Raw genomic sequence first — 17783 nt, 5'->3', positions numbered from 1 at the left:
GAAGCTTGCATTTTTGTGCTAGTTGATGTCATACAGGTAGGGTTAATGAAGATATGAGTGTTTTACAGTAAAAAATGAGACAATTATTTTCCAGAGTGAGCATGTGACCAATCTAACCTGGATGAAGTTGCTTCATGTACTGTGAAACTTGGAGAGTCAACAAGGACATCAAGATTTTGAAATTCTTTAGAAGGTGATTTCAGAGACTAACTTTCCGTCACCAGTAGAGGAGGTAGAAGAACCCTGGCTTTTGAGATCTGGTAATACCCAAAAGTACTTTAACATCAGAGGCTTTAGTAATTTCCTCTGCAGTATGGTATAAAATTGCTGTCCTCTTTTGCTTTTCAATCCACATTCTATGTGAGCAGCTTTCAGTGCAAATGCTGAGGTCAGTCAAGGTCACCAGCATGTGTGTGCTGTTTTATTAACTAAAAAAAAAAAAAGGTGTTTCATAGGATTGATACCTCATCAGTAGTTTAGTCCTAGCCCAGTGACCAAATGTTCACAGGAGCCATCTGAACTGGTGACATTTCCTTATAGTGACTGGTAATAAATTCAGAAAGACAAATTGTCAGGATATTAAAAATGAGTCTTCGCTCTGTACATTTCTGAAAAGCAGTAGGTTATGAAAAATTTTGATTCTGCATATCAGTGAATATAGGATCTGTAGGTCTTGAGGAGTCATGACTCTCTGGTTTGCTTTTCAAACTTCTACCCCTTTAGATTTTCATGAGCAAAAGATGTTTGCTGTGTAGTTGTCATTCGTTTGAGAATGTGGCTTTTTAATTAGTAGTGGCTGAAGGATCCTTTTATACTAATTGCTCAGTACTTACCTGACTATATATGAGAACAATATTTATGTATTCTGAATTCTACATATATGACATTTCAACATTATTTTTAGTGTCTTTACCTGAAGGCTTTCTTTAGACAGCTATCAGCCCATAAAACCTTTTATTATACCCCAAAATATTAAAACCTACATGGTGCTTAAATTCAGTATGTATTCTGCTTTCATTTTGCCTTCATTCTCTTTGCCTTCAACGTATACCTGCTTAGTTTATGTTTTTTCAAGGTATTTTTAAAGACTTCTTTTCCCAAACTGAAGAACCTCAATAGAACTTATTTTAATGAGATAGACATTTAGTTCAACAGAAGAAGTTTCTTCATGAGAAAAAATAATTATCTTTTAAAAGCACAATTATTCTTTTAATTTGTTAAAAACTCTCAGTGTGGTGACAAATTTAACATTTCGTCTGACATGTTGAGAAGAAGAAAGTGCCTGGAATTGCACAAGTAGAATAAAATGTTCCATTTCACAGCAAGGCCAAGCCTGAGTCTTGTAATTATTTCAAAGGGAGTAAAGGTCATTTTCTATTTGCTACATCTGTATTGTGCGAGGCTTCTGTATCAGGCTTACAGAAGTTAACTCGTGACCTATTTAGATTGCCCAGATTTCAAAGTCAACTTATACTGTCACAAATCTGATAAAGTAGACTTATTCCTTTCTTTGAGGATCTAGATGATGTCCAAAGCAGGCTCTTTATTTATTGCTCGTACTATAGTTTGTAAAACAAGAGTTTCAACTTTAAGATGGCAGTAGCTGGGAGATCAGAACATGATTTGCCTCTTACTAGCTATGTTAATAATTTAGGGGAAGAGTTGTTTGTAGTTAGTTTTCAGTATGTGTTGCTTGGGCTATTTTTCTGTTGTGAACTTATATAACTGCTTGGGTTGTTGCTTGCTTCTTGGAATCGGAAGAATTTTCCTTCTGCTGTGACTGCGGGTTTTTTTGCATAGTTATTCAGTAACACCATGAGTCAGAAAGGCAGGTATTTTAAAAATGCACCTGTGCACACAGAAAATGTGTGCAGAAAATGCATGCCTGCCTGCCTTTCTGTGCATGTGACCATTTAAATGCATATAAGGCTATTTTCTTTTTATAATTGGTAATCAAGTTATATGCACAGTTTTGAGGGCAGGCTCCAAATATGTCAGTACACATTTGCAGATGTCTCATTCTGGAAGACTGAAGGGGACAGATCCAATTCTCAACACCTTGTAGAGTCCAGCATCTGCAATGAAATCAATGTAGCAATGTTGATAATTGAATGAAGGATTAGGCACTCTGTTTTTAAGCCTTTGTAAGACAGGAGGTGGTTATGTGAATATATAGAAGTGAATAGTAGTCAAGTGTATTCCACCTTGCTTGATGTATTGCTTCAAGTCTTTCTCTTCTTTCTTGGTTAATCCTTCAAAGGCACAAACAGAGCAGATCAGGATGGAAGGCAAAGGCGTCCATCTGCTGCGTTTGACTACCACCAGCTTAATTGTCATGAAATATTCTGGCTGTTTCTCACAGCCTGCTAGCACTTCTAGCCAAGCTTTTATAGCAAATGTCAGTGACATGAAACAAATGATCCAGCAGTTGGTTTCAATAAGAATTAACCAGGCTAGGTGGGGGTGTTGCTGTCTTTGGTTTTTACAAATGGGTTCACATAAAACTTCATAGCGAGCGTGAAGTGAAAACTTACAGTGAGAGTCAAACACTGGAACAGGCTTCTCAGGGACACGGTGGAATCACCATCCCTCAAAGTGTTTGAGAAATGCCTAATGTGTTGCTTTGAGGCGTGGTTTAGTGGTGGGTTTGGTAGTCCTAGGTTAACAGTTGGACTTGATGATCTTAAGGGTCTTTTCTAACCTAAATTTTATGATTCTGTAAGTGCATGAAGGGAGAGAGCAGATATGTGTTGCTCTGTTTTAGCGAATGGACTGTGAGTGCTGGTTAAGAGGGAAACATGCCAATGTTAAGGTTTTGTAGGACATCTCTCTAGGATCAGGATCAGCATACCTAGATGATAATGTGGTGGAGATAAAACTGAGAAATGTCTGAGATGCTGCTATTGGGTTGTGAGAAGTGAGAGTGTGTGCAGTTGAGAATGTCACCTGAGCTGGTGAAGGAGAAGGGAGAGGGGAGAAATTGTTCTTGCTTTACAACTGAAGAGCTTTATTTGCAAAATTTTAATCATGTGTTGAGGATGTCTTGAGTAAATAGTCATTTGTGCGGGGCCACTTGAGTTTTAGAATTAATATCATTCAGAATCACTGTGTCTGACCATTTTCTTCTTAGTCATTGTGTGCCCCCTCAACCTATTTTTTTCTTTGGCCATCCAACAAGCAGCAGATTGGCCATAATACCATTGAGATCAGAGTACTAGCCAAAAGTCAGGTTTTGAAAAACACCCTTGGAGGTTCTGAAGCAGAAAGTACTTTTGGAAATACAATTACACATAAATAGGTTGAAAAAAATAGCTTTTCCTAGTTTTGAACTTGTCTCCTTTTGCCTCTCTCTTTAACCTTTTAAACTTTTTAGTATTTTTTTTTTTTTGCTGCCTCTTTCTTGAACATCCTTACCCCCATGCTCTCATTTAAAAGCTGCCAAGAAAAACAGCCTTTCAGATTTTTGTCTCTATTCAGGGACAGAACACAAAACCTCAGAGACTGAGATTAGCATTGTACCTATTTCCAACCAATTTTATTTTTCTTTTAAGCTTACTCTTTTGCTAAGGTGTTCCTGTGGTGGCAGGCATCTTTGACCATGTACTAACAGTGACACAAACTGTACTCAACTCTAACCTTCAGATCCACCTCCGCTATAACGCACACATTTCATTTTCAGCCTTCCCTTGGTGTAAATGAGCTTTTGATTACAGGAGAAATGGACAAACTGTGGCTCAGATGGGGGGCTGGGGGGGGATACGGAAAGCAACACTTCACATTTGTTAGCAAAGAAGTTCTTTTTAAAGGAAACTTTTCTTTTTTTCTGTGAAACTTCATCCTTGTATAAAGAATTCCTTCTGTAACTTGGTGATCAACTTTCTGTAACTAGGTCTTAAACTAACTTATCAATTATTTAAATAAACTTAAATGTGCTCAATTTAAGCATATATTTAAGCCTAACTGTATTCACCTGTGATTTTTAGAAGCAACGTTACATCCTATGTTTTCAAAAAGACTGATAATATCCTTTATTGGCAATCTGAACTGAACCTAACCTTGAAAGCTGTTATTATTTTGTAATTTCCATGCCAGCCCACATATATAAAAGCAAAAACCTTACATAAAAAAAATGTTTAGCAAGATTTTAAGGGGAAGCGTGATGTGATGGATATTTTGTTTTATGAGTGTGGAGCCTAATGTTTTGTTTTATGAGCACTGAGCCTAAACCTAGTATCATTCCCAGAAGCCGACTGGTGGATGAATGAGTGGATGTTAAAAGTCCATTTCCTTTTTTTTCTCCTCAGGTTCTGCTGCTTGCCTGTGCAGAAGATTTAGAATGTGTCCCTGGATTCCAGCGAAAGATTTTTTATATTGAACAGCCATTTGAATTCACAGAGGACCAGCCAGTTCTGAACCGTATGTTATTTTCATGTATTATTATTGTGCAAAAATCAGAATTGTTTGTGTATTCGTATTGCTCCTGCCATTTATCAGAAAACTTTTTTTTTTGTACATAGGATTTTCAATATTTGATTTTGTCTGGATTCCTCTGCATTAATCCCATATCTCTACAGACATTACTCTGTTCCGTGTATTAGACAAGACAAAATACTATCTATAATAATTTATGACAGTATGAATATTGAAAAAACTTAAAATCATCCTCTATTTTAGAAAGTAAATTTACTTTGTTTTTTCTGTCTTTTCTATAATCTTGGAAATCAGGGCTTTGCTATCAGCATTTCACTATTACTTTATCCCTGCAACTCAGATTTAGAAATTTATATCTTAAAAGTTTCCTTCAAAGCTGGTGCAAGTCCAATTCTTTACATTGTATTCAAAGGAGACTGGGTGAAGCTTGCGATCATCAGCCATAGCAAATTATTGCTACATGTATTGTATAACAAATATTCAGTAGTATTTCCAATGACCAGATGTCACACTATAAAATCTGATCTAGCACTGTATACTCAAAGCATTAAACCGAAGGAGATTTAACTGTCTTTCAGCCCCGGTGTTAGTTAATTCAAATTTGTGAGCAAGTGTTAAAACTTGTTCGTTCAGGTCTGTGGCTTTGGGCCTTCAGGTCTGTCGGACTAAGATAGTACCTTACCTAATGGCCAATGATTTTTGAAGACAAAGATACCGAGTGCTGCAATTCTTCAAAACTTCCAAACATGCCAGGACTTCTGCATATAATACATATTAACAAAAATTTCTCTATCATGCTTGGTTTCTTGCTGTTAGGCCAAGAATTTTTATAGTTGCGCAGCACCTACACTACTACATACAGTATCTAGATCCTACAATGTGGTGATACATAGTAATAGGTTGGTGAAATCAAGAAATGCAAAACAATATTACTCATTAAATGCATAAGTTTCTCTGTTCGCTCCAGATATTACTGCTACGTATTGATATATTTTTGCTGTTATGTATGTTTGGATGAAAGTGTAATCTCTGCGTGCTCGTTTTTAAAATAGCACTAACTTTTCAAAATGTAATGTTAGAATTAGTTGCCAGAGTCTGTTGAAATTACTTTAAGTCACTCGGCCTTTAACAGGTGTTAAAATAAACCTTTAGGATAACATTTTTAGTCTAAGCATTTTGTTAAGTTACTTATTCAGAGTTGATTTTTCAGAGAAAATTTGGATGATAAGTAGTAATGCTGTTCAGAGATGAGAGATTGTTACTCAGTTTAGAAAAGAGATTTCTTTAGGCATTTTTTTTTTTAAATTCTTATTTTAAAAAGTTGATAAATATATCATTCCTACATGTTTAAAAGTAGAAATTCTTAGGTTCTGGGAAATACAGTAGATTTAATAAGCACGCGATGTTGAAGACTTATGTAAAGAAAAGTAATATTAGATGTTAGTTTTAAGTTGAATAAAATAACCTTTGTAGTATTCTTTGGCTGCTTCAGAACTTTGAGGCTGTAGTCTGTCTGGCCAGATGTCCTGATTTGTGCTTGTCCGCCCAGACACCAAAATGATGAGTTGGTCAAGCCAAAGTTGACTGGGCTGCTTTGTGGTCACCTACCAAATTGCACTGGTGTGAAACTAGCACAATAATTAAGACGTTGTCATTAATAAGGCTTCATCATTAATGGGGTAAGGGGGGGGGGAGGTTGGGGAGAAAGGAGGATGAGATTTAGAAATGCCTAGAAACAATCTTCAAAATTAAATTATTTTGATAAGCAGACACTAAATTGGCCTAATATGTAATGTTCGACAAAGGCAGCCTGTCAATGCGTGATTCTAGTTAATTCGATCACTCAAACACTATGTCCTTCATGCAGCAGCATTAAACCTCTGCAGTTTCTTCATTTTAGCTGTCAACAGAATAATATTTTTAATGGTTTGTTTTAATATGCTTTGTATGCTCTTGCATTTTTTTATACCTACTACCAAAGAGTGGTGTAATTTAGCAGTTGTGTTGCAATGTGAGGCTTACCAGGGCTATGTAAATTAATAAGGCAAATATGCAAAGTAGGCCTATAGCAGTGATTGTGTTTGTAGTCCTCCATTCTTTTCTGAAGTGTAATAGAAGGGAGGTTTTTTATTTGTCAGTTTAAACAAGGACTTACTGTATATGTCTTTGCTAGTATCTCCCTTGTGATTAGATATAGGTTATGGCTGCTGCTTGTGTATTTATTACTTCTACATACAGCGATATTAAATATATCCCACATTTACTAATGGGAAGAAGGAAGAGAAGTGCGAATTGAGGGTACAGAATTTTATGTTATTTCTTATTCTGATTTGTACCAATTCAAATCAAATCCTACTTGTAAGCTGGCTGTAACAGTTACATCAGTTGTGTATGTATACCCTCATTCCCGTTAGTTTCAGTGGGATTCTGTTGCTATTTCTTAGCTTTTATCACATTGTGCTCAGGCTGAACTTCTGGGGGTTTTTTATTTACCATTGTGTCTCACTTAACTGCAATCTCTAGACTTGGGCTACTTTATTTTCCTAATTCTGTAATTTATTCTCCCTGATTTTGAGTGGTTTTTGTTTTTTGTTTTTTTGTTTTTTTTTTTTTTTCCCTCATCAGACCTCTATCTCCTTATAACTTGTTTTCAGTGATTTAAACAAAATCAGGCATTGCCATCCTATTTTTGGTCTGACCAGTTCTTTTCCCTGAGTGCCATTTTCTTAAACCAGATGTTCTCTTGTTGTGGTGGAAGAGGTTTCAGAGCCACTTTCTGAAATACTTGAGGGTCTGTCCACAGAACTGTTGCTTTAACAAGCAATTGCATTAATGGATTTTTCTTCCTCAGAGGTTGGTTTTTTTATTATTTATTATATATCTAGGACTAACTTCCACAATCAAAAAGAGAAGATAATAAAGTGGTAGTTGACAGCATTTAATTACAGGTTTTACACCTTTCTGAAATATTTGTGGCCGTGAAATGCTTCCCCATCAGAAAGCTTGTCTTTGGCAAGGCTGACAGGTCACTGGTAGTGACAGTGCTCTGTCATGCCAGGCTGATAGAAAGTTCCTAATCAGACTCATCAAATGTGGAAATGTAATTGTGTTACATTAATCATGTTTATATTTAACATACACAAGTCTTGGCTTTTGGGGGTATTTTTAATTGACAATTAATCAAATAGTGCACTTGAAAAATTGAGGCAATTAACATAAAGGCGTTAGGTGACGTGTTGTGCATACTAAACTGGAGAATACATTGCCAGTGACTTAAATGTCAAAACAAAGGAAGTTTTGACCCTTACTTGAAAAGCTTTAATTTGGATGTTAATTAATGGCTGACCTCTTCTGTCTCTTACGTGATAGATTGCATGTTTCAGAGCTTCGGCTGCTTCAACATTGGGGCTTTGTCTATCCGCATTTGAGTACTTGTTTTATTCTGTGGATTTTAACACAGAATTTTCTATTCAACCATATTGAAAACCCTTGTTCAATCACATGATGGGAAATGTATCAGTCTGCTTATCATTAATGCTTAAAAGCAGTTCCTCTGTTGTCTAGCAAAGCTGTAGCATCCAACAAGATTTTCTTTGTTCAAACTGAATGATGCCTGTGGAAAGATCAGAGGGGACCATTCCTACCACTACAATATCATGTCACAGTGCCAACCACATGCATGTCAAAACATTTCCTATTGATTGTCAGATGATGCCGTGTAAGATCGGTGATTTATCGCATCCCCTCTTCCCGCTGATTACTATGCCATTTGACTGTACAGGTGGCCTTTTTCTGCGACTGTTTCATGTTATTAATATCACTGCTGTTACTCTTGTTTATTCCGATCCTTACAGAGTATGCATTATGACACACACCTGATCCATCTCCCACTGCTTCACTTCCTCTGTAGCTTGCATAAAGCCAAGGTGGCAGCCCAATTCAACATACTGTAATATGTCAGACCCTCTGTGGGTTTTAACATGAGGTTTACGTGTTGGTGTTAGCTCTTCATGCTGAATTTTGCAGGTTTGGAGTAATTTGAACTACAGGTGGTAGTTGTAGTTTGTAAAAGAACATGTTCAAGTGAGGTAAGATTTTTGGCTTAGTAATTTCTTGCAGGAAAAACTGTCTAGACTTCTGGGTAATAGCTACATAACTGGATTTTTCATCTATTAAGGTGTACATATCTGTAATACATAGTTGTGACTTTTCAAAATAAAGAAGTCTTTAATGCATTTTGAATTCTACAAACATCTTAAAATTACTTTCATTTCTTGCAATCACTTGCTATGTTAAGAAATGTACTTTATAGAAAATGTTGAAAAATTACTTGATTCCTGTGTTTGGCATGTGGTAGCAGGTTCTGCAGAAATGTGTCTCAACTTTTCTACCCAGATAGCGGAATGCTTTTTATACTCTAAAATATATAGTTATGTGCACATGTTTAGAACTTGAATATCAGAGCTTCAGTTCTAACACTTGGATACGTGATTAAGATCAGGCAATCTGGGACATTTTTATGCCATGTGGACAGAAATATTGGTCAGGATTTGAAGCCAGACATTAGAGATACCTCTTAACCACATTGTTCCCTTTTAAATGGCTTAGGAAGCCAAACTCACGTTACTAAAATTCCAGAAAATATATGGGGCTATGGAAAATGGTTGCAAAATTGTGCAAATAATTTTTGAAGTGGGAGTTTGGGAACTTTACAACACGTTCATGGGGGCAGAGTGAGGAAGATCTTCAAAGGGAAAAACCTTTTGCACTTAAAAACCTGAGGCATTGCGTTTTAATCTAAATTTGATGCCTAAATCTTGCACATAAGGAGAAAGTTGTCTGCATGTCTCTTGCAAATATGTATGGTAACTAAGAAATATAGAATATCTCAGATGTGTCTCTGAATAGATGTATGCAGATTGATGTTGCGACATAACAGAATATCGTATCATATGTTAAACAGCTTTCACACATGATTAAAGCAAAAAAAAATTGGGGAAAAAATGGTTGTTGAGTGCCAGGGGGTCAGACAGTTGCCTTTCAAACAGTGCATGTCAGCTTATTAACAGGACCCAAAGGGAAATGAGTTAAAAACAGACTGCTTGATTTATTATGTATATACATTTAATTAACCTTTTTTTGAAAAGGTAGGATGTTAGATAGAACAATGTGAAAGAACAATTTAGTATGTGAGAAACACCTTCAGGGCTAAGTTAAAATCTCTCAGGGATGTAGTCGGCTGTTGTAGAGGAACAGAGGGAAAGTCTTATATGTTTCGTGAAACTTCCTCCTGACGTTACAGTTCCATGGTGGAGGAAATGAAGATCTAAATCCAGGATGTGTATTGCCTGTTTTGTTGAGAAAAGCTGTGCAACCCTGGGTTAAAAAATCCCAAACAAACAAGAAAACCCCTACAATCCTACACAAACTTATCTGTTTTGCAGATTTTTTTTAAATACTTGTAGACTTTGGATGGCTGAAGCATGCCAGCTGTTCTTCTAATAGTCTAAATCAATGACCAACTGCTCAGTATTAGTAGGATGAGTCGCTTGCTAAGTGCAGCGCAACCCTTGTATTAATAATGTCCCCAGGTGCTTCAATGGAAGACTTCTCTGTTCGTTTCCAGTTGGCAATTCCAAACCAGAAAAAATCAGATGAACTAAGCTATTACTCCCTAAGTGATTAACAATGCAAGCCAAGAGGCAGCCTCCTTCTCTGCAGGTGCATAAACATGTGGAAAGGCCAAAATCTGCCTTTTAGGAAAATGTTGGTAGCTTTGCTTTGGAGAAACTCGGCAGGCAAATAATCTGATGCTAATTGGTTATGGCTGACAAAATTTATCAGGGTTGTCTTCCTGAGGAAATGAGGGGTAGGGGCACATGACTTCTGGCTAGAGTTTATTGCTGGGGTCATTCTGAAGAGGCTACAGCATCAGCCCAGCTTTGTCAGGAGGAAGCTGCTGTCCGTATCTGACAAACAGATGCAGCACAAATTACTACATGCTGAGACATTAATGCGTTTCTGTAGTACGTAGCTTTGTATTTTCCCAGACAGCATTTCTGACAGGACTTTTAATTTGAGGATCTTAGGAAAGCACCTTTCAAAAGAATCATGGCTAGATAACCTTTTTCATTACATTTCAAAGTGCAGTGTGGACATTTAGCAAGAATTAATGGGAGTATATGAGGTTAAATCTTCCTTTAAACATAGAATCTCATTTAAGTTAATGATACCTTAAAGCATGCAAGTATCCTTGGAAATAATCGTAGATGTAGTTCACAATTAATTCTTAGCTTTTAGGATTTCTCTCTGATAGTCTAAATCATATTATAACTTTTCTAATGTAATTACGCTTATGCTTCAAGTTGCAGTTTTTCTTTCCCTCTGCTTACTCTAAAGCAGTCTTTCCTGGACAGAGGGATCTATCTGTACGCATCAGCTCTTGTCTGCTTTAATGGACACATCTCCTTTTTACATCGCTTTCATGGCATGTGATCTCTGTCTCGCTTTGAGAGTAATTAACACTAACAGTAAACTCATAAAGTCTTTCAGAAATTTATTAGATTGTGTGCTCTTTTTTTTTTTTTTCCCTAGCTGGAGACTAGTGTTCCTGCTTCTGTCTTATGTCTCTGCTCAGCTTATCTACTCAAATTCTTTCCTCTAGAGAAGGAGGGGAAAAAAATGTAACTTTTTATGGAATGATTCTGAAAACGCTGGTCATTTTGCAATGACTTTGTGTCTATATTTGTATGCCTTGTACCTACTGCTTCTTCTTGGGCAGACAAGTGAAGCTGTAGACAGTGGAGTGAGTGCATGTCATGTTCTGTGATGTGAATATTAACTTAAATGTTTGTGTTCTGGGTTTTGGTTTTTTTTTTTTTATCCTGAAAAAATATCAACCCTGGTGATTGGTAGGATTCGCTGAAATAAGAAATTGGCTGGAGAAAGCCTTGCCTGAAAGGGATTATCTTTAACAAAAATCTGAAATTTCTTCACAAAGATTTCTTTTTAACCAGGGTGAAAATGAAACTGAGAGCCCTGGGAAGGCCTAAAGGATGATTCCTATAGTGGTCAGGGTATTGCTTTTTAGGCAGGAGCTCCATTTTCAATACTGGCTTTGATTTGTTTGCTTTCTTCTAAAAAATATCAGTGCAACTTTCTCTTGGCTGTGGAGAGAACTGAAGCAGAACTGAGGGACCTTTAAAGAAGGAAGCAAAATGGAGGCAATACCAGAGCAGCTTAGAGGTAGCCCATAACAAGAGAGTCAACAGTGAAGTTGTAGCCAGCATTGGTATATCTTTGACACTTTGTAAACACTTGCTAGCAAGTACCAGAGCTTAAATGCTGCCTAGAGTGAAGCAAATGATCATCTAATTGATGCGTGGGACTGATCTGCAGTCAGGGATCCAGGTTAAATTTACTGAAGGGTAAATTGCAAATCTCTGATATCCTGTATCAACAGTAGTGTGAACAGTTTGGCTAGACCTAGGTTTATACATACTGAGTTGTCCTGTCTTGCAATTTTTGCCAAAATGCTGAAAAGTAGGTTGTAGAAAATGGGTGCATTTTTAATTTTAGTTTTATTTATATCCTATAATGAGAATAAATTTATATTCTCTGTTAACCATACTACGAAACATTATATAAATGTATTCAGGTACATGGGCTTTGTTCACCTTTTGTGTGATGGTGAACTAGTGGCAATATGTGCTCTGGCTTGCTAGAAAACCATATTGTCTGGTTACAACTAGGAATCCTGCAGACTTTATTTAGCTGAAATTTTAATTACAGTGCCAGCTCTCAACTCCTATAATAAAACAGTAGGGAGAACACTATAATTTGACCTTTATAAAACATTAACACCAACTTACACAAAAATATAACTTCCAACTTCAAAGAATAAACACAGTGGGAGGCAGAATTCAAGGAATTATGAAAATAATGTGCATATAATACTTGGGGGGGAAACATGAAAATACACTAGTGTGGACATCACAGTTGGTGTGTTCAGTTTCCTGTATCCTTCTTGTGGTCCTTATACGAAAATGCTGCACAGTTAGCAGAAGAATATTTTCATGGTTTTATCATGTCTTAGGGAAAGCAGTGCTGCTGCGAGGCTTAGAATAAAGGATACTATACTAACCATATGGGAAACGTTGATGTATCAAATCAGCTTGTTTCTTTCCCCAGAAGAGTCAATTCCCGAAACTTCAGGTGCCCACTCATTCTGAGTCTTTTCCTGTCACTCTTCTGTGTCCTCTGCCTCGCTGTATTCCCTAGAGGGGGAGAGTTTCAAACCAGTCAGCTGTTGTGAATTGCACCCTGGACCCAGTGCTCCTTGCTCCTGCCGAGACACACAGAAGAATGAGGTGGGGATCAAGAGGAGAGATGGAGTATGGTCTATGCCTGAGTTGCATGGCAATGTCAGTAACAGCACTATTGGAACAGAAATGGGTGATGGTACTGGCTCCTAGCTGTGTACAGCACCCTAAAGGGCACAAATACGAACACATTTTGGCTTGGCTCTGGCTTAAACCAGTCCCTGAGTCACAGTGTGGCAGCTCACAGGATTTTGCAGTTCTGTTGCTGTGTAGAAGTGATTGAGTGTGCTCCACGTCTTCCATTGCCTTTAATACCATTCAAAGCATAGTTTAATCAATTTTACTCTTTTTCTGTGAAACTGAATTGAAACTATAAACATAAGGATACTTTAAACAAATTATTTTTTATGTCCCGTAATAAAAATCAAATTTGAAGATGTTTGAATGCCAAGGTTATAAGTTGCTTTTATGTGATCTAAACCATTTTTCTTTTCATTGCTTGTGTGTCACCTTTATTTTGCTGTTTGTTTGACAGCTGAAGCATTAACTGCCCAAATCTATTTTCTTTAATTGTACTCCTGATGTTATGTTTTACAACACATTATGTTATGGATAGCTGCTGTTAGTAAGATGCACCTATTTCTGATATGCATAATGCTATATGCCAGATAGATGGGGAAGAGAAAGAAACGGGAACGGAATGTTTCAGGACTCTAAACTTTCAGCAACCTGAGGGTTCACAGGTGCATTTAAGGTTGAAAGTTGTCTTGAAGAGCTGTTGCACATGTGGCGGTATGTCTGTATTGCTGTGGGGAACAGCACAATTCCAGTAACTGCTCTGTTTGCATTCCAGGAGAAGCTTCCTCTGCTGCCTCAGTGCTTGAGGAAGGAGGGGATGAAATATTTCCAGCAGAATGGCTCTTCTGTGTTGGTGTGCAATGCTTGGCTGCATCCCTGTTGACCAAAGAGTTTCCTTAGACCTAAAGCGCAGGCAGGCTTGACACAGAATTATAAGGGAGTTTCTTGAATCCTCAAACTGAGGAATCCTCAATTTCATCAAAAGCACAAACTCAAAATATGTTTGTGTTCAAGCATAATGCTGGATGTGAACAAATAATATAGAGGGTAGGAAGGCAGCGATTAAGTAATGCTGTGGTCAGGGAGCTTCCCAGGGATTCATTGTGGCTAAAAGTAACTCCATGAACTCAGTTGTCTAAGAATCTGTGTGTGGTTGTCTAGTTACTATTGCTTTGGTTTTTTCTTGGTGCTTTTCTTTGGTTTTAATCTTTGCTTTTCTAGGCAAAAATGGCATTCAGCCTGGCTTATGTTTGTGGAGAAACAATTCAAGTGTGACATAGAAGAAAATAGGAAATAGTGATTTTACAATATTTTTGTAGAGAAGTGAAAGCAGTATTGTGGGAGTTATACAGTGTAATTTGCAACCAAATAGCTTGTTTCATTTAAAATTTTTAAAGTTAGGTTTGTGACACAGGAAATAGTCTAAAATTATCTTTAATAACAGAGCCAATCAGTTCACTCTTCCGACTAATAAGAAAATGCAATGCTCCAAATGTTCTATGAGACTTGATGTTTCTTCTGAGAAATGTCAGATCTTATGCAGGTAGGCAGAATCTTTTTTTGGCATAAAAGAACAGCAGCTTCTGTCGACTGTAAATCAAAATAAGAAACTTTATTAAAAATTATATTATTACTTCTGGCACTTTACTTTTATTCTTTGAGACAATGTCTTTAATAGCTTCTCCAATAAAATTAGAAGAAACTGAAATATAGAAGCTTTAACACTTACATAATAAATCGATTAATCTTAATGCTCTTGGAAATATTAGGCATTGAGTTCTTACTACTGTTTTTATAAGTCAGCATCATTTCCCAGAACTGTATGATGCTAACTACAGTTAGCGCTGATAATTAATTGAAATGAAATTACTTTTATGATGAATGTGTGCTGGACACATTTCACTTAACTCTTTCTGCTACCATAGATATGCTTTAGATCCTGATTCAGCAAGGTATTTAAGCAGCACCTTAATTTAAGTTCCCTCCACACTCTATATAGAAATTTGACTTTATTTCAGTGTACCATAAGCATAAATTCTATTAGCTTCAGCGCAAGTTTTTGCTTATGCAGAATGTTTTCCCTTTGGGAAAGGCTTGACAATGGCAAAACGGCAAGGTGACCCTTACCTATGCAGCCATGCAAAAGAAAAGGCATAGAAGTTTCCTAGCACATGTGGGTTTTGTGCTGAAGTAAATGATTTGGAGTGATTATGCTTGCAACGACAAATACAGCAAGAGGTTCAACTTCTGTGGATGAGTGCTCTTCCTACTGAAGTTTGGTTTTCCTGCATAAGTCTGTGCCAAAACTTTCATTCTTCCTAGCTGCAAGTGTTGCTGGATTTTAGGTAACTCAGCAACTGCTCTTTGTTAGGTTCTCTTAATGACCTCTTAAATATAACGAAGCTGTGGATGGGGTTGAGCGCTGAAAATAGGCAAAGGCTGGTGCTGCACCCCTGCTGCCTGGGGTACGGGGGCGAGAGCCTCGGGGTGCGAAGCTGCTGGCAGGGCTCCTGCTGAGGAAGGCTGGGGAGGAACAGCTCTTGCTAGAACACCTGGCACTGCCCCCATGAGAACAGACAGATTTAAAAGTTTAATAAAGATTATAAAGATTTGTTAAGTAAGATTAAAATCCAGGTCTAATGCGACCGGATTGGAAACGGTAGGTTACAGGTAAAGGTCAAAAAATTGTTCTCTGTCTAGCTTTACTGTTTATACTGGTCTCTGATGCCAGGTCTGTAACACAGTCTTACTGTTAGAGCTGGGATTTACAAAACCCAACAGAAGGCCCTGCTTTCACTCTGTCCTCTGTGAAAGCATCTGTGTGAGTTTAATAGTGTTTTGCTAATTTAGTAATAGGGGGAGAGACCTGGTTTTGCTCAAGATTTCATCTTGAGTGCTTGTTTCCATCAAGACAACAGGAACAGTCCACACAAATGTCAGCTGAAGAGCATGTCTAGACCAAAAGAACACTATAAGGTACATGGGTACTGCGCCCCACGCGTGGCCAGTGCTCAGCACCTGCTGGGGCTGGGTGGGTGTGAGGTGCAGTGAGGGTGATGGCACACGCTGAGCCAGTGCCTGGGTCATTGGGTAGGGCTGTGCAGAATAACAGTACATCCTGCCTTTCTGGGTCGTTTAAAAACAAAACCAGACACATCCATCGCGCGCCCCCCCCCCCCCCCAAAAAAAAAAAAAAAAAATCAACCAAAATCCCAAATCAACCAACCCCCCACCAAAACAAACAAAAACCTGAATAGAACCCTCAAAGGAAGATTCAGGCAGATCCAGCATGCTGGAGAGCAAACCTTTGCTTCTCTTCCTGCTCTCTCACCTCTGTGACAGTGTTGGAGGTCTTACATGCCATGCGGTGTCTTCTCATCTAGGCTTTCCCAAGGAGCAGAGCTTGTGCCATACACCCAGGAGAGTGAAATCCCTTAACTGTGTACATACATCCTCGCTTTACCCTTCTGTTGCCTTTTCCTTTTGTTGAAACCGTTACACTTTAAATGGTTTAAATATGCATGGATTAAAGGAGTGACTCCATAGCTTGGTAGTTTACCCATTTCTACATGAAGGAAGGTTGTTTTTTTCGGTCCCTGCTCACCTGTGTGCTTATACTTTTTTAATGCCTTTTTTAAAAAAAACAAAACCATGAAAAACATTCATGTTTTAAAAGTAAGTACTTCTATAGGTATTTTAATAAGTATTCAGGGAGCTGGAACTGGAACCTGCTTCTGATGTGTGCAAAATATTTAGATATACTGATTTCAAAGTATGTAGAGCACTTAAACATTAGTTTCAGCAGGCAGCAGAGGAAAAAGTGCCTTGTTCTCTGGATTTTTAAGCCACATGCTCGAGCGTCATTCCTGTGATTTGCTTTTTTTCTTTTTTCTGCAGTGATTAATTGGATATAACTGATATAGGTCAAACAAAAGGGGCTGAACAGCTTGCTGGTTAGGAGAGTTTTTTTAAAAAGTAGGGGGGGCTAGTACAGGCTCCAGTAGCTTTGAGCAAACAGAGCAGCTGAACTGGAGCCTTCCAGATCCTGATGGAATATTGGCGCTACTGAGTGTATCAAGAACATCATAGCTCTTTCTCCGTCACTTTATAGCTTTATAATTCTTGAATCTCATTTTTCCTACATTTGTTAGAAATTAAAGCTTTGCTTGTTGAGGAATGCTTTCTGTTGCATTGATTTTTATTATTATTATTATTTTACATTTTTTTTTCCATTTTGGCAAGAAATTGGTGGTTCTTTAGAATTTAATTCTGGTGGAACCCTTTCCCTCAACATCTTCTGCTTGGCAGATGAACCAAAAATAAATTATTTGCACAGCTCTAATGGTGTCAGTAAATTGATTTCTGTAGAACACAAGACTGCATTTCCTCTCTGGAATGCCCTAAAGTGATCATTATTAATGAGAAATGACAATAGAAATTTTGCAGAGAAATTAATAGCTTAGATGTTGCTATGAAATGAAAAAAGCAACATGGATGCCCTTGAAAGAACATCTGAACATCTCTTCCTTTGTGCATCATCTGCTCTTTGTTCATGAACAGATTATACGAAAGCAATACTCAGAGTAAGCCAGATGGCACATAAATCAACGAATAGCAGTGTTATCAAAAGCAGTGGAGCTAATGCAGCTGTGTTACCTGGGCGTGCCATCTTGCATGTCAACAGGAGACAGGAATGGTTGGCATTCTACTTATTTTTTCAGCACAAAGCTGAAGACCTCAACTCAAAGTGGCAATGGTTGATTTCCAGTAGATCAGTGGATTTAATCCACTGGCACTTCCTCAGCTATATTTATTTCAGAGACTTCAGATAGGAGAACAATGCGGAAATCTTCCCTTGAAGAAAGAAGGGAATGAAGCAAGAATGAACAATTTATCTTTAAAGAAGAATTTTTGAATAGCAGTACCTCATTTGCTTCTAATAAATTAACCTGA

At 37.6% G+C, this 17783-nt stretch overlaps 1 protein-coding gene across 2 annotated transcripts in view; it reads left to right on the top strand.

Moving 5' to 3' along the window:
* CDH13 (cadherin 13) overlaps positions 1-17783 on the top strand; it is a 504987-nt gene that overhangs the window by 94165 nt on the left and 393039 nt on the right. For both annotated transcript variants that reach the window (XM_040614995.1, XM_040614994.1), the window contains exon 2: positions 4305-4416. In XM_040614995.1, the coding sequence (XP_040470929.1) occupies positions 4305-4416 (112 nt within the window). The remainder of the gene's footprint in view (positions 1-4304; positions 4417-17783) is intronic.

Source organism: Falco naumanni, chromosome 15 (assembly GCF_017639655.2).
Source record: "Falco naumanni isolate bFalNau1 chromosome 15, bFalNau1.pat, whole genome shotgun sequence".
In the NCBI taxonomy this organism is placed as follows: domain Eukaryota; kingdom Metazoa; phylum Chordata; class Aves; order Falconiformes; family Falconidae; genus Falco; species Falco naumanni.
The sequence above is the reverse complement of the archived record's forward strand: the minus strand, read 5'-3'. Positions and strand labels throughout refer to the sequence as shown.